Raw genomic sequence first — 24,424 nt, 5'->3', positions numbered from 1 at the left:
AAGACTTTCACTTTTATAAATGGCATTTGCTGAAAACACATACATTATTATCTCTTCATGAGACTGAAAAGTGCAGGCATGTTGTGATCTCTCACACACACAGTACTGTCGATAGAGTGCAGCATAGAGGCAGCCTGCCTCATGGCGAGGCTTAATAAGGGCGCTCATTTAGCCATATTGCGATAGGCGCCGTCTTTCTGCACTTGCTACGATATTACAACGTCGTAGCAGGTGTAGAAAGAAGTTTTTCCAAGCTTACACTGATTAAAAATTATTTGCGAATAGCAGTGACCCAAAAAAGATTGGTTGGTATAGCAACTATATCGATAAAGGTGGACATAGCTTATAATTTAAATTTAGAAGGGATTAGAAACAGTTTTGTTGTGCGATATAGAGGCGGACATAACTTATAATTTAAATTTAGAAGAGCTTATAAAGTTTTATTGTGCAATATCCCCGTATGGCAAACATTTAATTAATAATATTATGTAATCGTTTTGCATTAATGTTTCTCTTGTAATAAAAGCAAATTAGCAATTGGAGAGTTTCTTATATTTTTGTTTGTCTTATAATCCATCAGGGGCGATATTTAATTGTTTGCCTCAGGGCGCGATCTGATCTGGCGACGGCCCTGCTAACACAATATATTTGTCTGAAAGAATTAAGGTCGATTTTCTTGATTTACTTCACGAAAAACCCGCTTACCCTTGCTAAAGATCAACTAACTCGTGCCCGATCCAAGAAAGGATTACTAAAAGTTTCTCTACTCAGTGACTAGACTTGAAATGAGAACATCTTTCTTTGGGTGGACTAGCGCTATGGATGCAAACATCATTTCCATAGGATTCCACAGGCCATCTGCCGAATTTACAGACAATAATGTCAGTATTAGAGTTTAGGTATACAAAATTGCAGCACTCGTTGTCTGCCATTGTGCCCATTATCAACCGTTTCTTGAGGATGATAATGGGCACAATGGCAGATACTGGTACTGGCTGCCTATCTCTTTTCAAAAGTTAGTTAGGGCTAAAGGATTTCTGTCTTCTCACTTGGGAATACTCGGCAGAACATCAGTAGTGTAGCTAGAACTTTTGCTGCCCCTCTCAACCCAAAAATACTACAAAAAGTCAAAACGACGTATAGGGAAATTAATTAAAACACTGTTTATTTTTGAAGTAAAACTTTAATTTCAACATTCTAAAATGTAATTTTTCTTGCTTTTCTTTTAGCAAAATCGTCGATGACATTGGCGAAGGCTATTATTACATTTCTGCATAGTAATGTAGTAATTCTTAATCAACTGTATTTAGAAAAACTCCTCTCACAACTAGCAACACAGGAATTGTGAGGAAAATTCGCAGCACTATTCCAATATTTGGAACTGGGTTCTCGAGACTATTTTAGAATTAACTGCAAAAGTTCAAAGTGCCGCCCGGGGAGGACCCCCCCCCTCTAGCTACGCCTTTGTAGAACATATATATTTTAATCAGAAATATAAATAAAATAAATCAAAAATAAAAATAAAAATGTTAAGATATCATATGAAGTGCATTGCATTAGAAGCTTTGCCACATGTTGCTCAAGCCATTCTTTTTGGTCCCCAATAGCCTGTCAGTAGACAGTTGGTCGATTCTAGTCACCAACTACTTTTTTATTTTCCACTGGTTTCTCCAGAAATTCCAGTTCTTAACTTCACGACTCAGAATAATCAACCACAAAATCCACACTATTTCAGACAACAGTCCGACGTTGATGATATTTGATGAACATAAAATTCACCGATATTAAAGGCATATGTACTTTCGCATGGAACCCTTTAGCATCATTAGTAGTTATGAATTCAGCTGTCAGTGACGGGAAGGGTTGAATCCAACCAGGTTGGTTTCGACCTTTAAAATATTGCATAAATCATCAGAAGAATTTTGGAAGTGCTGTTAAGCTAATTATATATTATTGGGAAGTAAGTCAGACCGAAGAGTGAGACGTATGGTAAGAGAAGCAAAATAAAAAAAAACAAAGAACACGAACAGTTAAAAGATAGAAATAGTATTAGTGGCTGGTAGATGGTGTACAGTTAAGCAGCATGCAGATGGTACAGATGGAGAATTGAGTAGTGTAGATCGTGTGATCTGAGATCCCTCCCCTCGATAAGTCCTTGAAAAAGTCAAGAAATTCGCTTTCCTTCCTCCCATATGTCAAAGGTTGGTCGATTGGTAGAGCCTCTGCTACTAATGGCTCAGTTAAGTAAGTTTGAGCGCGGTTAGTAGTTAGAAGGCGACAATCGTTCGATGCTGTTGGCACACTCTCCCTCGATGAGTCTTTGGACTCCCTGAAAGTGTCAAATAATAATAATAATATGTTGTTTCTTCCTTCCAATTTATATTTCGATAGTTAAAATCCCCTATCGGGATAACCCTTTTTGTCAACTAAGCTAAACTGATTTGTCTGAACATTTCTGGTCACCCTTATTATTTCCCGGTCTGTAGTAAGCCCGAAATAAGATCTCTGTTTAATCTTTCCACCTGAGTAATAAATGATATTTAAAAAAAAAAAAGCGAAAGAAATGGCAGAGTTGTGAAATTTCTGTTCATATTCTCCTTCTTGGGCGTTTTTTGTGTCGAAGGTTGTTTTGAATTTATATGTTTAGCTGTGTTATTTAAAATTGAAAATGGCGGCAAAAGAGTGCGGTACGATGTCAGGAACTGAGGAGTTGAATTTATCTGCTGATTTAGTTGATCAAATTGTACCAAACTGTGACTCAGATAAAGCCGAAAAAAGCGAAAAGCTATTGCGTATTCCCTTATCCAGAATAAAATCTCTGGTTAAAATGGATCCAGATGTTACGTTAGCTAGTCAAGAAGCCGTGTTTCTCATTGCTCGAGCTACGGTATGATATGTTTTTGTTTGGCGATGATTTAAATGGTTGTGATACGTCACCTTGAATTATTGCATTTATTATCAGAATTGGTTGGAAAAACCTTTACGTCTATACGGACGTCAATATTCGATGATGATGTGCCTTATTTCTGTAATCAAATTTTATAATTCAGTTTATAAGGCAACTCAGTGGCGTAGCTTGGGGGGGGGGGGTGCGGAGGTGACGGTCCTCCCCGGGCGGCACTTTGAACCTTTTCAGTTAATTCTAAAATACAGTCGCGAGATTAATGCGAATTTTCCTCACAATTGCTGTTGTTGCTAGTTGTGAGGAGCTTTTCTAAATAAAATTTGATTAAGAATTACCTACATTACTATGAAATAGACTTCGCCAATGTCATCGACGATTTTGCTAACAGAAAAGCAAGAAAAATAACATTTTAGAATGTCGAAATTAAAGTTTTACTTCAAAACTAAACATAATGTTTTAATTTATTTCCCTATACGTCGTTTTGACTTTTTGTAGTATTTTTGGTGTGTATTGAGAGGGGCGGCAAACAGCTCTAGCTACGCCACTAAAGCGACCACAGTGTTGGATAAAGGGAGATGATTAATTTGCGGTCTGGATGGTATAAGTGGGTCATACTTTTTTCAATTCTGTACAGTCTAACAAGCAGGGTGGTAGTAGTGGTCTCGCACAAGGCTATAAGAATTAGCTACTACGTAAAGGTGTTCCAGACATCCAAACTACAAAGATCTCATATTGTTGGAGAGTGCAGATGCTCTCCATTCTGTTGCCAAAATCGAAACCAAAGAATGAACAATACTGTCCTATTTCCCATAAATAGTGTTGCTTTATTTAAAAAAAAAAAAAAAATGCGATGGCCCCAAAACTTTTGACCATCCTGTGTATCAACTGGGGGAATAGGGGATACCCTTTTGAACTTTTAAAATTTTTGTCGGGGGGGGGGGGGGCTTACTCTTAGAGTCTTCATTGGACTCCCTACACTTTCAGGGTTCTTCCATATTGCATGATATCATATTTTGATAATTATGCCACTGGAAAAGTAAAGAAATATTTCAGAAATTTGCATCTACTGAATAATAAGAAAAATAATTACATTTCAGAATCTTTATTAAGGTATTCATACTAAATACCTTCCAATAACCACTAATATGCATTTCTTTCATAAACTCCATTGTGGTGGCACTATAGATATAACACTTCAACTAACTAGTTGGAAGTTGTATAAGTGAAAATAGTGAGTGAAAAAAATACTTAAGTTGTCAATTTTTATTATATCAATCTTATCCCCACTCGTGATGACTCATGCCAAGTTGCTTGGCGATATCATGAAGTATAGGTAAAATTATTTTTAATTTATTATTCATATTATAAAATGTATTATTTAAATAATTCAACATATGGGCCACATGCCATGTAAGTACGGTCAACTTTTTATGGGCTGCCAAAAATGCACGTTTGGACCCCTGTAGGCTGCCAGTTGCCGATCCCTGGTCTAAACTATTTACCCACCAAAATTGGGGAGGGAGATTCACTTGACAGTTCCATAATCTCATCCAGGTTACTGTTTGACCAGCTCCACTGGGTCATACATATATTTCTTTGCTAACTGACCTGACTTCAAAAGAAGGATAATATCCTTTTTTTATATGTCAAGTAGATTGATTATGTAGTTCCTGACATCTGAATAAAACCAATAATTTTTTAACAGCACTGTAAGCTCAGTAGAACTGCAGTTCCTTTAACTTTCTCCAAGTAGTATACTATCATATGATTCATGATGTAAACAGTTTCAGCTTTGTAAATAGTTCATAATCAAAATGCTTTAGTCATAAACATTGTTTTCCTACTTGATATATAATAGTGAATAATATTTCTAATAATCTTTGACAAAATAACTGTTGAATTCATAAAATTATCCATTTTGTTAGACTGCTTTGAATATAATGTAAAATATTCTCTTGCAAGATCATAACACCAATGTTGTTATCAGCAGGGATCTCACTAGTAGCCAGCTCCACAAGCTTAACTCTTCATTAGATAACTTCTCTCAACCCAGATACTGCTCAAAGGCTTAGAACTTATCTTGCAAGGATTTATGATCTTCAAAACTTCACAAGCCTTGGATATTATCTGCAACTGATTGTTGACTTAATAGAAAGTCCTACTTAGAAAATTTTGAAGCTTCTCTCAAATATTCCCCTTCTTTTTCTGGCCATTCCTACTCTTCTATAAAGAATATTTTTGATTTTTTTTAAAAAAATTGGAGAAATGAAACTTTTGATTTGATGATCTTTCAATATTACCTCACTCTTTCGGGGTGCCATTTAAAGGACACTTTAAATGGCACCTTGGAACTTCTAAATTTCCATTGGACATTATGTACATCTTCAAGTTTGTCAAGAACTCAGGATTTTTCAGCTAGAATGCAAAACTTTCCAGACAGATTGAAGGAACTATGAAAGATTCTCCAATTTCCCCAGTTCTGGCCAAATTTTACTTGCAATTTCTAGAAGAAATATCTACAATTAATCCAAAATGTTCCCTTTGGCTTTGTTACATGAACAACATTTTTGCACTCTTGAATAAGTCATATCAAGAATTAAATGTTTTCTTACAAAAAATGACCTTCATCCCATAATCAAATATGCCACAGAAATAGAATCAAATGGAACTCTATCCTTTCTTGACATCCTCTTAAAAAGAAAAGCAGATGGCTTTCTACCCATTTCAGTCTTGCAAACTGTCATTCTCTGGTCATTATATTCATCAGACATTAGTGCATCATTCCTGGCAGAAATTTGGTATTATTAAATGCATAGCTACTATCAAGAACCCATATGGTCTGTTCTTCATTCAGATCTCTCTGGCAAGGAACTTTTACCATCAAACAAACCTCCTCTCTCAATGGTTACAAAAATATCATCAGCTGTTTTTTTTTCTCTCCCCCTCTCTAATTCAATAAGAATAGATGACTCCCATGGAATATCCATCCCTATATTAGAGGCACTTCTGTCTGAATATATTGCTTGTATCCTTAGGAAATTTCATCTTTTAGCACATTTCAACCTATTAATCCAAACCATTTCCCAACAATAAAGTGTAATTTTTACTGCTACCTGGAATCTGTTAATTTCACATAAATTACAAGTATCCTGCTTTGGTCAAACAGGCTTGAGCTGTCACAGAATTCATTTCTGAACACCACTCCTAATTTATGTTGAAACCAAAAGGCATTATAAATCTAGTCTTGCTGAACAGCTCCTCTGGAATCTGCTACTGAGTCTCCAAGGTTTAGTTCTTTAGTTTTTTTTTTTTTTAACCTATCTTTTCTTTTAACTATGATATTCAATTTCATCCTGATTGCACAGATGCTCCCACAAATTTTTAACATCTTTTCAAAGAAAGTACTGAGGTCTTTCGCTGCCCAAACCTCAATGATGGGACTGTCTATGCCTGAAATTTGTGACATTATCAATAATTGCATTTCTTAGTGATTTTAATATTGTTATGATCACTAATTGCACACCCATCTCAAATCCTAATAGTATTATGTTTACCTGGTTTTCTGTAAAAGATATTCTCTATAGCTTACATTGTTGTTTTTGAATTTTTCATTATCTATTTGGTTGAATTCATAGTGAAGAATTTATGGAGACACAACACATTTGTTAGAATATTTACTTTATTTAACATTAAGCAAGTAACAATCGCGTTTTGACCTCTGTGAGGTCATCATCAGGAAACATACATATGTACAATATACAATCTATATGCCATTTCACTATACAAAAGTAAAATGAATCTGAAAGTAAAATGGAAATCCAAGGATACTTGGAAGGCTGTAGGTGCTTAAGTGCCTGTTAGAGCCACTGATGGACGGATGGAATGAATAATTAATATTTCCTCAGTTATACCATGGTGTTGTTTTATATTTAACATCACGTAGCTCTTACGTTTTTCAAATCAATCCATTGTTTGCATTCTACCTTGTAATTAACTGTTGTCTCCACTGATGATGGCCTGAAATATATGGCCCTAAATAAATAGTATTACTTATTCCTTGTGTTTTTCGTGTTAATTTAAAGAACCCTCCATGGCACAAGTATCTCTTAAAGAACAACAGACAAATAGGATTGAATAGAGCATTGATGAGGAAATGGATGAGTTTGTCACCATAGGTATTAGTATTTTTTTAGCAACCTCTTACACCACTGCTGAATGTATCCAATGTAAGATATAATAGTTACTCTAGTCTGTAGAGAGTTTGGCCTCACACTGATTCTTGAGTGACTTGTAATAATCCTGATTTCCATACTTGCTAGCTCCTAACAAAAAAAAAAAATAGATTTGTAAATAAAACAGCATATACTTTATATAATATAACCATTTTACGTGTTTTCTCATATATATATGTTGACTTTTTTTTAGGAATTATTTATTGATTCATTAGCAAAAGAAGCTTATAGCTACACACTTCAGTCTAAAAAGAAGACTGTTCAGAAAAAAGACATAGGTATGATGATATAGTGCTTTGGTTTATTAAATAAAAACAATATAATTATTTGTAAAGGTGTTGTTAAAGCAAATTTATATAATATTTGAAGCAAGCGATGAAATAATCATCGAATTATTGATATGTCTCTTTGGTGTATAGGATATTGTGATATCCTATACACCTACATGAAGAGTTTGTGTCACAATTGACTTCCTATTTACAATTTTCCTCCAATTTAATATGTCAGAATTCCAGTATTGTCAGAGCTTATATTTTGGTCATCTAAGATACTTCTTGTTGTATTAGTCCACCTAGATCAGTGGTTCTTAACCTTTTTTTGACTGGCATCCCCTTTCAACTATTTGTATGGCCTGGTACCCACTACTTAGTTTTACACTAGGATAATGATTCAATAAGATAATTCTAATATATTATTAGGCAAATCTAAATTACCATCAACATATTTGAACTGATAGTTAATTAAAAATTAATGAACTTTGATACAAATTAATTTTTACTCAAACAAGATGTAAACTTACTAAGTCAATCATTAATGGCTACCCTGAGCCTGATGAGATCCTGCTAATTTTTCAATATCGGATTCAATGTTCGACAAACGAAGTCTCAAATCTCCTCTTTCACTTATTTGCAATCTATTTTGCTGCTTAGCTAACAATTGCAACACAACGCTCAATCCTTTCTTGACTAAGTATGAAGAAGGGAAAGCAATGAGCAGTAATTTTATTTCTTGCCAAAGCTGAGAATACTTGAATTAATGTTTGGCCAGAATCTTTCATATCCACGCTGCTGAAATTTTACTTGAGCTTCAAAATCATTTTTAAGTCAATAAATTCATCACACAAATTTGGATGAACAGAGGTGGTATCAGAAAGAAATGGATTTATGACCCAATCGGATATTTTAAGCTCATCAAACTCTTTGAATCTGATCAAGTCATCTTTTAATGTCAGAAGATGGAAACAAAAACAATCCAAATCTGTATCTAATATTAAATCATCATCTGTTATTTGGAACTGCAGAAAATCTTGTCTTGCAATTAAGTCCAGGACAATTTTTAAATTGTCTTTAATTCGTGAAAGTACTCCACGTTCGTTTTTACTTTATTTGGATGCTTTGTTCTTAAATGCTCAATCATTCTTGAAGACTTCATTTCTTTGTTTGAGAAAGTTTTTTCACATATTAAGCACATTGGTAACTGCTCGTTATTCATAGGCGGAATAACTCCATATTTTAAATATTCACTTGAATGATGACACTTTATTTTTTCGCACATTTTAATGGGCTACAGTGTTACATAATGTCAGCGAAGTGCGCTGCATGATACCACGGACTAGATATAAACCGTAAACCAGTTGTCAGATGTGCGTTAGGAAAAGTAGCAGATAAAGTTTATAAAAGCAGTGGATTCTGCTAAAAATAGCCCTAAATTGCGAGGCACCACTGTATCTCCAATTTTGATATCAGGCCTAATGCCACTTTCCTTCATAATGTCATTTATATAGATGTGAATAACAGGGGAGATAACATGCATACTTTTTTTTTACACCTGATTTAACATCAAACCATCTTCCTGTACCTCTTTCAATTCTAATTGTAACTTAAAACTCAAATATAGACTATGTATTGCATGATATAATGTCCCATGTACACCATATAATTGTAGCATTTTAAAACATCTTTTCTCTTGACATCTTGTCATATGCCTTTTCCAGGTGTACAAATTCCAGATTTGTATTTAAGTAATACAAATCCTTGTTCCATTCTCTTGATTTCTCTCTGTTTGTCTTAAAGAGAAAATCTGATCCTGACAATGTCTTCACTCTGAACCCAACTTGTTTTCTGACAAGTTTCCCTTCCACAATTTTTCTTAACTTTTTTTCAAGTATGCTTACATAAATCTTACTTGAAATACTCAGTAGAGAAATTCCTCTGTAATTCTCATATTTAGTTTTACCCCCTCCCTTTTTTTTTTTTTTTTTTTCTACAAACGAATGCTCTAGGAGCTCTGCTTCAGTCATCTGGAATTCAATCCTCTGACTTCTAAATTATGTAGCCACTGTAAAAGTTATACCTCCATATTTCTGAACTTGTTGAATACCATGTACTCCAGCTGTCTTCTCACATTCAGGATTTTGATGGTTTTGTTTACTTCAGTTGTTGATATGTAATCCTGATTATATATCAATGTCTTCAGAACATTTTCTCACCTTACTGATATTTATCTTCTGCCGTCTTGCTGAAGTCTTCCAGTGACTTTTGTGTTTAGCTAGTTTTACACACTTTCTTTGCTTTCTTGCATTTTTCTCTGTATTACCTCAGAGCATGTAGTGACTTACTTGCAGGAATGAACGAACTAAACATAAAAAAGATATATATAACCCAACAACTTTCATAAATTGTCAAACTTACATCATCAGGAGTACCAAAACATATAAAAAAGACTGGAAAAATTTGTTACACATGGCAGATGTTATCAGAACTTCACAATTAGTTTGTTACATACAAACAAGTAACCAGAAAAAACTGTTATATTAATTACTCTATACATGTTGGAACAGTGCTAGTTGTTGCTGTCACTTTCTGTGACATGAAGTGTGTCATATCCCAAGTCTGCAGTTGTTAGATTTTTGATGAAAGATCAAACTTGGTTGAAGATTGCTTTTCATTAGGCTTCTTTGAACTTTTTTGTGTAAAGCAAATATGTTCAATATATAGCATTTCTTTTCTTGTCAAACTATTTGGTGGCCTGCGTTTGTTATATGGAAGGCTAATTCTGATTTATACTGTCTTCTTTTTTTCAATGTATTTTACATGTTGAGAAATGCAAATCTCTCCAGACCTTCCTGTCTGGTCTACATAGTTTTCTGTATACTTAAAAGATCATTCTTTCTTCTTTTTCGTTTACTTCAAGAAGGATGTCAAGGAACGGTAATTTTTTCCATCTTCTAATTCAAGAGTGAATTTTATGTTTGGATGCAAGATATTCAGTTAATCTTTAAATTGAGTTAAGTCAACTGTTGTTCCTGACCAAATAACGTCGTCAGTATAATGTAACCAAGTTTTTGGTTTTTTGTAATAATTTTCAATATCATTCTTTTCAAAATTCTCCATAAAGAGATTTTCTAGGGCTGATGATAGGCAGGAACCCTTACAACTCCAACCAGCCAGTGGCGTTATTTAGGTGCAGGCCCAGGCCTAGAGCAGCAAATTTTGAGGGAGCGGCGGAATTTCCAGGCTCTCATTTTTGTCATTATAACATGTTCCTTATATGCTGCATCTACTCACAAGTAGAGAAATATTTTTCTTTTCCTCGTAAGTTTAGTTTGCAAGCATATTGGCATGTACAGACCGAGACATGTGCACAGAAAGCTACTGCTACTGTATTTAATGTCTGAAATTATGTGGATTCTACGGTCGATTTCCTTAAGTTTACGGGACGAAAAACCCAGAGTTTCCAGGAGAAAAAACCCGCTATATATATATAGCAGTATTTACAGTATAAGCAGGTTATGCATGTAAAGCAACATGTTCATTAAATATGAGGGGGGGCACTTTCTGCAGGCCTAGGGGCAGTAAATACCTAAATATGCCACTGCAACTAGCTAGTTTGAATACTCCTGGTTGGTGATTGGATAATTAACCACTGATGTGAGAGATGAATTCATATCCAATCTGAAACTACCATCTTGCTTACTGGATGCCTGAAGTGGCTTGAAAAAGTTCCATGTTTGGTTTGTAGAGCAGGGTTTCTTGACTGTGTAAAAATGAAATAAAAATACAAATAATTCCTTAGTCTCCCCCATGATACTGATACACTATATTTACAACCTTTTGTGAATGGGAGACATAAATAAAATAATTTATTAATTGCATTGCATAAGCTAGCATTTTGCCAGTTGATTGTCTTGCTATTATTTTCTAAATAATTTAGAAAATTTTATGTTGGACTGCACTACTACTTCTAGATCCATTTTTAATTTTTAACTGTATTGAGTGTATTCTTACCTAAACAGTAGGATGTCCTTGGATTTTTTTGCTACCCAAAATGAAGGACTGTACTTAAGTTGTTAAATCTTAATTGCCATTTCTTAGACCAGCAGAATGTCTTATTGAAGTATACCCGAAACAATAGCCCTTGCTTTTCATTGATCATGATCAGTAGTTTCATTGAATAGCAATGGGCCCAATGCTGTTTCCTGTGGAATCCCAGGCTAACTACAGGACTGTCATTCCCAGGCTAACTACAGGACTGTCATTGGCATTATCATTCAGTAATATGCTTTGTGTTCTTCTCTCCCTTCAAGTAACTTCAGAATCATTAGAAAGACAATTAAGAATAGCTGTTCTCGTAAGTTTTCCAAGTACGTCATTTTGGTCACTAATACAAAACAATAAACAAAATCACTTAAGCATTAAACATTAATGATTAATATATTGTTTTTCTTACAAAAACAAATTCTTTAATTTGTTGTACAGAATAGATATAATTATCTATGTACAATAAAAATGAAAATGCAATATGGAGAGAGTAATTCTGAATCTTCCAAGTAACTCTTGTATAAGGACTATGAGATGTCAACTATTGAAAGTACACTACAGCAATGTGATTTACAAAAATTGATAATAGCAAAAAAGGGCATTGAACAGATAAATATCTCTTCTATCTATTCTTATCAGATAGGCTATGAAAAACCTCTTCTCTATCTACCAGGAGGAAGAATAGAAAAGTTTTTCTACTCTGGTAATTACATAGGAATGTTTAGATTGTAGATTTGCCATTTACTTAGCTTAATGAGATGTAGTTTGTATAGTGATTGCTTGACTTTGTGATCTATTCTCGCTATCTTAACAACAATAATATTTCTGTTCTTAGAATCTTCAATTGAGGCTGTGGATGCACTTTCTTTTCTAGAGGGTATGTGTGAATACATTTTATCATACTACATAAATTAAATGTACTGGTTTTAGTGTCTTTTGTACTACATTAATACAACTACAGTAGAACTCGGTTATAACGATCATGGTTACAGCGAATTCACGTTTATAACGAATAATTTTGAAGGTATATTTGAATTAATGCATTTGATTTAATGCATGTATTTCATATTTATTACAAATTCGTTTCACGGGAATAACGAACGAATAATACACGTTAGTCGTTCCTTTACTGACATTTTGTACGTACGCATTTTCTGGTTGGGGAAAAATGTTGGGAGTCAAACGGAAAATTTTATTGGTTTCCGAAAAAGTAGAAATTATACGGGAGGTGGAAAGTGGCCAATCAAATCTGACAGTAGCAAAGAAGTATGGTTTGTCCCCATCTACAATATCAACAATTTGGAAGAATCGCGAGTTGACTCTGAAAGCTTTTGAAAACAATTTATCGATGTGTAAAAAACTTAAAAAGTGTAATAAAAGTGACGTTGACGAGGCACTTCTTTCGTGGTTTAAAGTGCACATAACCGCTGGCTTACCTATTAGCGGACCAATTTTGAAAGTTCAAGCCGAAAAATTTGCTGTTCAACTTGGTTATAGCGATTTTAAATGCAACAATGGGTGGATTTATCGCTTTAAGAACAGAAACAATATTGTCTACGTAAAAGTAAGTGGTGAGGCGTTGTCCATTGACAAAAACGTTGTTTCTGACTGGATCAAGAATGTATGGCCGGACATCAAATGAAGGTATGGATACAACAACATTTATAATGCAGACGAAGCAGGGTTTTTTTATAATTTAACGCCGATAAAACTTTTCAATTTAAAAACGAAAAGTGCATTGGCGGAAAACTTATCAAAAATACACTCACAGTTTTAGTTTGTGCAAACATGACCAGTAGCGATAAAAGAAAGCTTCTTGTAATTGGAAAATCGGCAAAGCCTAGATGCTTTAAAAACATAAAGAAACTTCCCATTGATTATACAGCCTGGATGACATCTTCAATTTTCGAAAATGAAATTCGCAAGTGTGATAAAAATCTTTGCAGTGAAAACCAGAAAATTTTGTTATTGATAGACAACTGTCCTGCCCATCCTGTAGTGGCTAATTTAACAAACATAAAACTTGTTTTTTTGCCACCGAATGTGACATCTGTCTTGCAACCACTTGATCAAGGCATAATTAGATGTTTTAAATAACATTTTCGTCGTTTGTTAGTCTTGGAACTGATAGAACGCAGAGAAAAATCTGCAGAAAATGGTTATGCTTACGACTCGAAGATCAGTGTACTTCACGCAATATGTTTAATGAGTGATGCTTGGAATTTGGTGTCATCGTCTACGATACAAAACTGTTTTAAGAAAGCCAGTCTTGCGGAATATGAGTGCGAATCTGAAGAAGATGAAGAGGATAACTTACTGTTATCAGCGTGGTTAAAAGCGCGAAACTTGAACAATTTTGAAATGCGCGCAGAGATTGATAATTTTATAGACATTGATAATGGCGTCGCAACTTCGGGTATACCGACAGACGCTGACATCTTAAAACAAATCTCTCATACACCAGAAGAAGATAATAGTAGTAGTGACTCTGAGGAAGAAAATAGCAATGATGAGAAAATCGTTACCTGGTGTGAAGCAGAAAGTGCTTTACATATTTTAACAAGATTTATGGAATTGCAATCTGTAAGTTCAGACGACACATTCAAGCATCTTAGTGGTATAAGGAACAATTTCAAACGTATGAAATATGCGTCTTGTGTAAAGCAAAGCACACTTGATGATTTTTTATGTAAAAATGTGAAGTTTTAAAAATAAATTTTTGTTCTTTATATGTATGTATGCACATATATATTTATGTTACCCAATATACCTATGCTGAGAAAAATCTGAAAACATTTTTAATTCACTCAAATTATGACCTTCTTGGATATAACAAATAACGGTTATTACAAACAAATATATGCAGTCCCGTGGAATGCGTTATAACCGAGTTCTACTGTATATTCTATCGAATTGATGAATCTAGGGATGTGTGAATGTTTGAGGGTTAGGATTTGAAATTTTATAACTCCATATTTGAGCATTCCTGGTTGAATATCATCTAATCAGGCTGCCTTTTTTTTTCTACTTCAAGTATATACACACAGTGATCCCTTTCTTTTTCCAGTTTCACTTCGTGGTTTGAATTATTCTTCATGGAAGCTCCTAGTCAAATTTTTTTGTCAGTTGCAAGATTATTATTGTGCCGTTTGCATGTTGTCTTCTATGAGCATTTTTTTTTTTTTTGCCCTTATCTACTAAAAATGGGACCAGTGTGATAATTTTTGTGAAAAAAACAAAAAAAAGTGCTCACTCTGACAGAGCAAGTAGAAAAAGTAAGATTAAAGATCTGAAATCTTTCATGGCTGCAGGAAAGATGTATGGCATTAACAAGTTTACAGTGCATTATCTTTAAAAAAGGAGAAGGAAATCTGCAGTTGTTTTGCAGCTAGTGTGCCAAAGAGTACAAAGACTGTTTCTCATGTATGCAAAATAAGCATTAAGTAAAATGGAAAGAGTGCTGAGTTTGTGGATGGAAAACAATATGAAAAAGGATAGTAAATTGATTTGACAATTTTAAGAGAAACAGCAAAATCTCTCTATAACCATTTGGTTACCTAGGTTTCTTCTTGATGGGGAGGAGGTGGCGAGTGACCAAGATGATAGCAGGTTTATGGAATGAACCTTATGAGAACAGGTTGAAGATTTGTGGGTTGCAGAAATTAGTTGATAGGCAGAAAAGGGGAGATATGATTGAGACATTCAAATTGCTAAAGGGTTTCTATAGGATTAATTCAGAGGATATTTTTGAGATCAGGACTGGTGGTGGGAGAACTAGGGGACACCTATGGAGGCTGGGCAAGAGTGTGGATAGCAGGGGTGTTAGAGCTGGGTTCTTTACTTTTAGAGTGGTAAATGAGTGGAATAAGCTGCCAGAGGCTGTTGTGGGTGCCATGACTGTGAATGAGTTAAAGGCAAGGTATGATAGATACTGTGAGAATGTCATATAGTTGTGTGGACATGATATTTAGGGCCTCCCTTGATGAATCTAAGGACTCCCTGGAGTTGCCTGTAATAATAATAATTATCATAAGGAACAAAGTGCAGAAGGATCATCTTCTGAAAGTTCCACAAAAAAAACCTTCACTGCCAGTAAAAGTTAGTTTGAAGGATTTAAAAGATTTTCTTTAAGAAATTGAAAGGTGATTAGCGATGCAGCTTCTGCTAATCAGCAGCAGTTTTATCTGAAAAATTTCATAAAATAATTGAGGAGAAGGGTACTTTTCAGAATAAGTCTTTAATGCAGATGAGTCTGGTTTTTAGTGGAAGAGAATACCAACGGGTCCTATGTTACCCAAGAGGAAAAAAGGAGATGCCAGGATTTAAAGAAAGTAAAGATAGGTGACACTTTTATTTTGTGCAAATGCAGCAGGTGATATGATCAAACCTGCTATGCTTTACCATTCCCAAAACCTCAGTTTTTATTGCACACTGACAGTTGGCAGTTGGATGGACATTTACTTTTTATTTTATTTTATTTTATTTTATTTTTTTTTACCCTTCAGGGAGGAGGCATCAATTATTTGTAGATTTTTGCTATTTGCAATAACCAGAATATTCTGCTGTCTTCCCTTTTGTTTAGCTAGTTTTAAAGCATTTCACTTTTCCATTTTTCTCTGTATTCTCTCAGAGTACATGCTGACTTGCCAGGAACTTGCAATATGCTTTCTTCTTTTCCTTGCCTGCTTCCAATTTCCCAAGTCCCACCATGGAGCTGATTTTTTTTTTCCTTGTAGACAATCTCATCACATGCTTCTTCTGAATCTATCAATGTTTTCTTCAGGGTGAATCTCCAAGGTTTTCCAATTCTTTCTAATGAGGATATTAAATAGCTCATTATTTTAATGCCAAATGAAAGAAGAATAGAAGTCTTGAATTTTACTAGAGAGCCTTAGTTTGCACTGCCTTAGCTTAGACACAAACTCTGCCTAGGAGTTTGTATTACTAATCTTACCAAATTGAAGCTGTCTAGGATCTATATTTTGATTTTAGACTGCAGTATTTTATCACTCACATACAGAAATCATTTTGGACATGTTTTTATGTTGAATCTTTCGGACTTTTCTTTTCCACTTTAAAGTTGCCACTCATGCACCTGTCAACCTGTCATTCTTGTCTCTAAATTGTTGGTTAACATTCAGTCATTCTTTCATCATCATATCAGGAACTTGATATGAATGATTAAGTTTTGACATTATTAGCTTTCTAACAATTTTTCTCCAAATTAATGTTATTTGTCAGGATTCCAGTGCTGTCAGATCTTATATTTCAGTCTTCTAAGGTGCTTCTAGCTGCAGCAAACCATCTAGTTCTCAGTCTTCCTCTGGGTCTTTTTTCCCCAGAGGAAAACCAAGATCTCAGTTTGATGCCAAAACATGTTTTTAGCCTTTCATCTTCGTCGGATCTGTTTTGCTCACAAATTCCAGAATGCTAACAGTCAAGTTTCTTCCTAATATCTTCATTTTTAATATGATGCCATCTGTTCACTCTTCTAATTTTTCTCAAAGCTATCATATCTGCTGCCTGTAGTCTTTGATCATCTGCTATATTTCTAATTCAACTAAGATCCATCAGTTAAAATTGGTTTGAGCACTGTCTTCTATATTGCTAATTTAGTGTTTTAACTAAATTTCTCTTATTCCATATAAATTTGTTCAGCTGGCTCCTCGCTGCACCACAATTGCTTATTCTGTTGTCTGTTTCCATATTTAATTTACTTTCCTTACTAAAAATAGTTTAAATAGTTGAAATATTTTACTTTAGGTTCTCTGTGAAAATGTAAGTTATATTTGCACATTCTGCCTATTTTCATGGTTTTGTCTTTTTATTACATTGTTATGGAAGTGTTCAATCTAGTCAAGGAATCTTAAAGACTTGCATGCCTTAATTTATTTAGGATTATATCATCTGTATAATGAAATAAGGTCAATATCTCTAATTTATGTCATGTTTCATTTCATCCTCCCCTCTCCTCACAACAATGTGATCCGTATAGATGACGAATAAAAGAGAAGATATTCTCGTATTACACCTGATTTTCCATCAAACCACTCTTGCTTCCTTCATTTCTGTCTGCTGAATTATATCTTTAATATAGATTGTATTGCTCTGTATAATGTTCCATTTATCTCATATAATTCATTCAATATGCACCACCAGAGTTTCTGACCTAATGTCCAATTCTCACCTTCTTTTGGTGCACCCTGTTAGGTATCAACTTGGATACTGAATGAACTAGGATGGGCTGGCAATTTGGGATTTAGCCGACCAAATTGTATTCTTATTGGCTTAAACTAAAATATAGAATGATGTACAACATGACAGAATTTCATGCCAGCTGGGACATCACACAATTAAACGAGGCCCCGTTGTTTTCGCCAGGGAACCAGAGCAAACAGCGAAAGTCAGCTACTGGAACAAATCCTAAAACCTACCCCAACTCAACATCACCAGAGTTCAAGATCGGTACTATCAACATAAGAAGCCTGAATGGCAAAGAAATGGAGCTAGCTGAGGAATTGGATAAGTACCAGATCGACATAATAGGGGTGACTGAAACAAAAAAAAGACAAAAACTAGTGAGATCTTTCTGAGCAATAAATACCAAATGTTATATTCAGGCAATGACAATCAAGGAAAAGAAAGAGTAGCCCTAGTAATCAAGACTAAATATAAGGCTAATCTTCTTGAATGGTAGGCAGTCTCAAGTAGAGTGATGTGGTCAAATATCAGAATAGAGAACTGGACAATGAAACTTATTTGTGCCTATGGTCCCACAGAAGGTTTTACTAAGGTAGAAGTGGAGGTATTTTTTTGAGGCTTTAGAGAGAGCAACTGCCACAATGAAAAAGGAAAAGTTGGTCCTTGTTGGGGATCTAAATAGCAGAGTAGGAAATGATGTCAGATATACAAAAATATTTTGAGAAAGTTTGGAGAAAAGAGCAAAGCTAATAATAATGGCATATACCTGTTGGATTTCTGTTCAGGACAGGTATATGCCATTATTATTAGCTTTGCTCTTTTCTCCAAACTTTAACATAGTCTTTATTGAGACTATGTTATTGTTGACTTTAACATAGTCAACAATAACATAGTCTCATTGACTATGTTATTGTTGATAGTGATATTTTCTCTTTGGTGCAGGACACTAGAGTATACAGAGGATTTGAAATTGGAAGTGATCACCGTTTAGTCTTGAGGAGGATAAAATTGAATTTCATATTGAAAAGAAGAACATGTAAGAAAGTTTTAAAGTGAATAAAAGTTGAGCAGCTCTCAGATATGAACTGTAGGCTAAAATACACAAACATGATTGAAGAAAAAAAATAAAAGAGTTTGAGAACAGGAAGCAAACCTTGGAGATTCAGTGGCAAGCCCTGAAGAAAACACTGATTGATTCAGCCAGAGAGGCATGTGGTGAGGTTGTCTGCAAGGATAGAAAAATCAGAACTTCATGGTGGATACAGGAAGTTAAAAAAGAAGGAAGCATATCAAACGTTCCTGGCAAATAAGTCAGCTTGTGCTTTTAGAGAATACAGAGACAAATGTAAGAAAGCTAAGCACTGTGTTAAACTGGTTAAACAAAAGTCATGGGAGGACTTTGGCAAGAACATAGAAAATAAATATCAAGAAGGTGGCAAGATATTCTTGAGGTTGTTGAAGAAGCTCAGAAATGGAGGAAAGAGTGCTGTAAAAGGAATTAGAGATGATAAAGGTGACATGAATATATCCTTGAAGTATGTAGTAATTTGAAAAACTGCTAAATTAAACAAGCAGTGAGGACAGCACAGTGATATAAACACTCAACAGGCATGCAGTCAGAAATACATATTCATGCTTGAATTAGAAAAAGCCATCAAATCCCTGAAATGTGGAAAGGCAGTAGAACTAGATGATATTCGACCAGAAATGGCCAAGTATCGAGGTATAAAAGTCTTATAGTGGCTGCACTGCATAGTTCAGAAGGCCTGGACAGAGGGACCAATTCTGGATGATTGGAACAAAGCTCTCATAGTACCCATATATAAAAAGGGAAATAAAACTGAATGTGAGAATTACAGAGGTATTTTTCTACTGAGTGTTCCTGGCAAGATTCTCGGATGAAGAGATCATAGAGATAGGCAGATATTTCTTGGTAGTTCCGTGGTTGGTTTAAGAAGATTGTTGGTCCGATTATGTATCTCTCTCTCTCTCAAGTTGAGAGTAAGTATCTGACTCTAAATCCAAGATTTTATTGCTGTAGTCTGTTTTATTAAGGATAACGGTTGCATTTCCTTTTGTCAGATGGAAGGATGATAATATCTTTGTTCTTCCTCAGTTGTTTAATGGGCAGTCTTTCACCAGGGGAAATAGGGAGATTTGCGTTGTTGATCACGAAGATGGCTTCCATGCGATGTAAATTCGTGTCTTCGGTTTGATAGTAGCGAAGCAGCTTTTTCTATTTTAGTGAAAAAAAATTCTGTAGGAATTGATTTTGGAGAGAGGACGAAATGAGGCCTTTTGAAAGGATATTTTCTTCTGCAGTAGTGAGGATATGGGAAGATTTTTTGAGCATGTGAGAATATTAGTTGAGGAGGATCGTTCCTGTGCAAGTTTGAGAGAATTTAATTTATTAATAAGTTTAGAGTTATTGATATTTTGTGTTCTCGAAGCAAAACGTGCTTATTTCTTTAATGTTGTTCCATGATATATTGTCTAAGGATACCTCTAAACGACTTTCTAAAGTGGATTTCTTTGTAAAAAGAGAAGCTAAACCACGTTTTGTATCAATTCTTTCTGACAAGAGTTCTAGTTTTGTTTTACGGTAAATTCTATGCGCCCTTTGTCGCTATGATTTCTTTGAATTGAAGGAAATTGGGAATAATGGAATAGAACTTGGATCGTTTTAAGAAAATCAGCCTGTTGATGAAAAATCCAATATTCTTGAAGGTCTTCTGATAAACCTTTATCAGATGCTGGTTGTCTGCGTCATAAGGAATATGGTTATTAGCAAGTATATTGACTCGGTTTCTAGACATGTTAACTATTATCTAATGACTGAACTCCGAGATAATAAGAAAACAAGTAAATTTAATCTATCCACACAACTAGTTTCATCAGGATGCTGACTTTGTCAGGTGTGATAACATAAAAGTGAATAAAAGACCATAAAAACATTGCACTACTGCAACAACAGAGCAATAAAAAACTGTAGTTATGTTTGAATTGGAGTCCAAGCTACGGTTCTAGTGTTATGCACATGCAAGCGTATGACTTCTCAAGCTTGCCAATGCCAAATTGCAGACCTATGCAAATCTGGCAAACTGTAACTGAGATTGCTATTCATATGGGAAGAGTCGAAGATAATTTCTTTTGATTCAGGGATATGCGCTCTAATTCATCATAACATTTATGTATGTTGGATATAAGATTCTAGTCTATTTGATGTTGCCGGCTTTCATGATTGGAGTTAACTGAGACCAAGACGTGGGTAGAGAGGGTGCTGGTTTCGGTTCTGTTATACGAAATGTCTCACTGGTGTTCTTCGAGATGCAGAAAGATAGACTTTTCAGTTTGGTCGTAATATGGTTTCCCACAATTGCATATAATTCTGTGGACACCTGGAAACTGAAAATGGTGATAATTTTCTTTGGGGTGACTTAAGATTGACTGGAGTTTTGGTGAAGTGGAGAAACACGTTTTGATATTGGACCTCTTCAAAATTCTTGCAGTTTAGGGGAGAGGGAACTGATGTAAGGTAAGGAGATGTAAGCTCTGGGGTTAGAAGAAACCTCGTTGGTATGTTGATGACAGTAGTAAAGTAGTTTATTAATACTTTTCGAAGAGTAACCATTATTTAAGAAGGTCCGTTTAAGATGTTTCAGTTCATTTTTGTATTTTTCTTTGTCTAATAATACGGAACTGGCACGATGAGCGAGAGTGGATTTGATACCTATGATGCATCCTCTCACTACTATCCACCACAAAAATTAGGCATCGTATTCACTCTCGCTCATTGTGCCAGTTCTGTATTATTAAATGAAGAAGAGCGCAAAAATGAACTGAAACATCTTAAAAGGACCTTCTTAAATAATGGTTATTCTTCAAAAAGTATTAATGAACTACTTTACCATCATCATCAACATACAAATGAGGTTTCTTCTAACCTCAAAGCTGACATCTCCTTACCTTACATCACTTTCCCTCTCCTCTAAACTGGCAAGAAGTCATACGCTCGCATGTGCATAACACTAGAACTGTAGCTCGGACTCCAATTCAAACATAACTACAGTTTTTTATTGCTCTGGTATATTTATATTTATTTATGTAATCACACACCTTACAAAGTCAGCATCCTGAAGAAACTAGTTGTGTGGATAGATTAAATTTACTTGTTTTCTTATTATCTCGGAGTTCAGTCATTATATAATAGTTAACATCTAGAAACCGAGTCAATATACTTGCTAATAATATATATATATATATATATATATTACTGTGTATTGCAGGAAGGATGGGAGCTAGACTCCAAAAGATACTGCAGTTAAATCAATGTAGAAATCATATATTCTTCACATACTAGTAATAAAATAGTGTATCACCATGGTTTTAAAAGACTGGATGAGACATAGTTGTAGAAAGCTTTCTCTTGGTTACAAAGTAAAGCATATTCTTGTTTTAATCCTTCACCCAAGCACAAGCAAACAAAGTTAGCACATAAAGTGTCTTCACTTTATGTGCTAACTTTATTGAGTGCTCATCCACTGATGAGCCCTCAATAAAGGTCGAAAGCCCATAGTGACCCTTACTTAAATGCATAGCAGTACACACACACCTGAAAAGAAGTGTACTAAGACAGTTTATGTCAGCAGCCTGTAGCCTAGTTGTGAAGATACTTCATCAGCAAACTTTGCTTGTGCTTGAGTAAAAGATTAAAATGAAAGTATAATTTTATTTAGCGTTGCAGAGGGGGATGGGGGAGGTTAATTCACGTTGCTGTTTTATAACGATACTTTAATGTCATACTATATTAAATAGTATTTTTATTTGCTGTTCAATAGGTACCTTCAGTTAAGGAGATAGGAAAAATGAAGATATAAGCAGTCCTTTCACAATTATCATGTGTATATAAATATATTATTCTGGAATGCAGAGCGTACATGTAAAATAATATACTGATGTCATCTTTGAATTTTATTAAAATAAATTTGTTAAACAGTACCGTTTGTATTGAAAAATGTAAATCATTTTAGATAGTTTATTGTAATTATGTGTTTAATGAATTAAAAGTTTTATTACTTAAGACTTCTGTTGTGTAAAATGTGAACCCAGAATATACAAAACTTATGATCTTTAGAATGAGATTTTGGTAGCTCATTGGAATCTTAGACAGAGATGATATTGACAGTTAAAGGCATTTTAAATGATTCATGGTGAAATACTTTTTTTTATTGCTCCTACCTATGAAAAGTTTGTATTCTGTAGTAATCCTTAGCCTACCATAAGTAGGCTAAGGATTATATAATCCTTCAACTCTGCTCTGAAGATTAAAAATGGGACTTCAGGCCACAAAAAAAGCAAGGTAGCCTATTGGTGGCATGAAGGTCTTCATAGCACAATCAACCATGCTACAGTGGGATTTGAACTTGGTCTTATGGTTGGAGAACAAATGCTATCTACTTGCCCAACTATGGATGATTTTTATATTAGCCACAATTTTTTTTTCATGCAGAGGTTTAAAGAAACATTTTTTAATTAAAAAAATCTCAGACTATGCAGGAGTTCATAAATAAATATTAGTTCACGTTCAGAAGGTGTAAATACAATAATTTATGTCATTGAAGACAACTCCCATTTTTACAAAGCATAGGCATCAATTTTAGATTTCTGAAGTTCCACTGCACATTTTCATGATAGTTCAGTGAATGTTCTTGCAACACAGGTGTGCAGGAAAATTTCCTGCTCATGTTTTAGAAGGCAATCATTTTCACATAATTAAAAAACGGATTTCTGCAGAAGTGATGATCATCACGTTCTTGCAAACTCCAGCTAGTCACAAAAATTTTTCAAATATGACCTTAGCTGCTGCAATGTAACACTTTTCACTTGCCTTTTTCCTAAACCCATTAGCAGATGCCAGCTGAAAGATATTAGAGGTGATTAGATCAAGAATTCTGAGTGCGGAAATGTTGAGATTATGAACTACACCTATATTATACTAATTTGCTTATTACTGCCCACTTACAGTGAATCAGTTGTGTGTTGACGTTGCTTTTCGTCCCATAATGCATCATATTCCAGTTTGTCAAAAAATTAACATTTAAACGTATCAGCTGTACTAAAAATATGAATAGTTAAGATGCAAAAAAATAAATAAAATAAGGAGCTAATGAACAATTTACATTTTTACAAGAAGATTATAATTATAAAAAATTATCAACTGTTTTATGATGACCACTTCTCAAAATTTTGATATTAGCATAGTCTAAATGATTCAGCTTTGGATGATGAAGCAGTTTCAAAAATTTCAATGAAAAGATGATCAAATTTGAATTCTCATTTGAAAAGTATCTTCATTTGGTTTCATTAAACTATATCCAGTATTGATTGCTTGAGGACTGCTAGGCCAGATTTGTTTTTCATTATTTGATGTAATCCTTGTGTTCTTTTCATTCTAATCTCAACTGATTATCCAGTTTGTCTAAAATGTGACAGGAGCAGGGTACCTGGTACACAAGTAAGGATGGAAGGGAGATGATCTGTCTTTAGGCAGAAAGCATGATAGTTTTTGAAATGTGTTTTTTTTTTGGAACATGTTGAGTTTTTGTCCAGAATAGGAGGGTGGTCTGAAAGTTCTCGGCCTAACAATGAAAAAATTAATTTATAACTTCAAAATTATTTTTATTTTTCTACATAATCTCCCTTAAGACTAATACATTTATTCCAGTGATGCTCCAGCACCATTATCCAGTCTCTATAGTGGTTCTCAG

At 34.5% G+C, this 24,424-nt stretch overlaps 1 protein-coding gene across 1 annotated transcript; it reads left to right on the top strand.

The window, feature by feature from the left end:
• The first annotated feature begins 2,681 nt into the window (after window positions 1-2,681).
• PolE4 (DNA polymerase epsilon subunit 4) lies at window positions 2,682-22,737 on the top strand. The gene is made up of 4 exons (XM_090410129.1): window positions 2,682-2,887; window positions 7,331-7,415; window positions 12,292-12,333; window positions 22,496-22,737. Exons 1-4 carry the CDS (start codon window positions 2,693-2,695, stop codon window positions 22,507-22,509), a joined length of 336 nt encoding a protein of 111 aa, XP_090266255.1. The 5' UTR covers window positions 2,682-2,692; the 3' UTR covers window positions 22,510-22,737.
• Window positions 22,738-24,424: the final 1,687 nt, after the last annotated feature.

The sequence above is a fragment of the Typopeltis vanoorti genome, chromosome 20, assembly GCF_054136105.1.
Source record: "Typopeltis vanoorti isolate ZY-2024b chromosome 20, IOZ_Tvanoo_1.0, whole genome shotgun sequence".
NCBI lineage: Eukaryota > Metazoa > Arthropoda > Arachnida > Uropygi > Thelyphonidae > Typopeltis > Typopeltis vanoorti.
The sequence above is the reverse complement of the archived record's forward strand: the minus strand, read 5'-3'. Positions and strand labels throughout refer to the sequence as shown.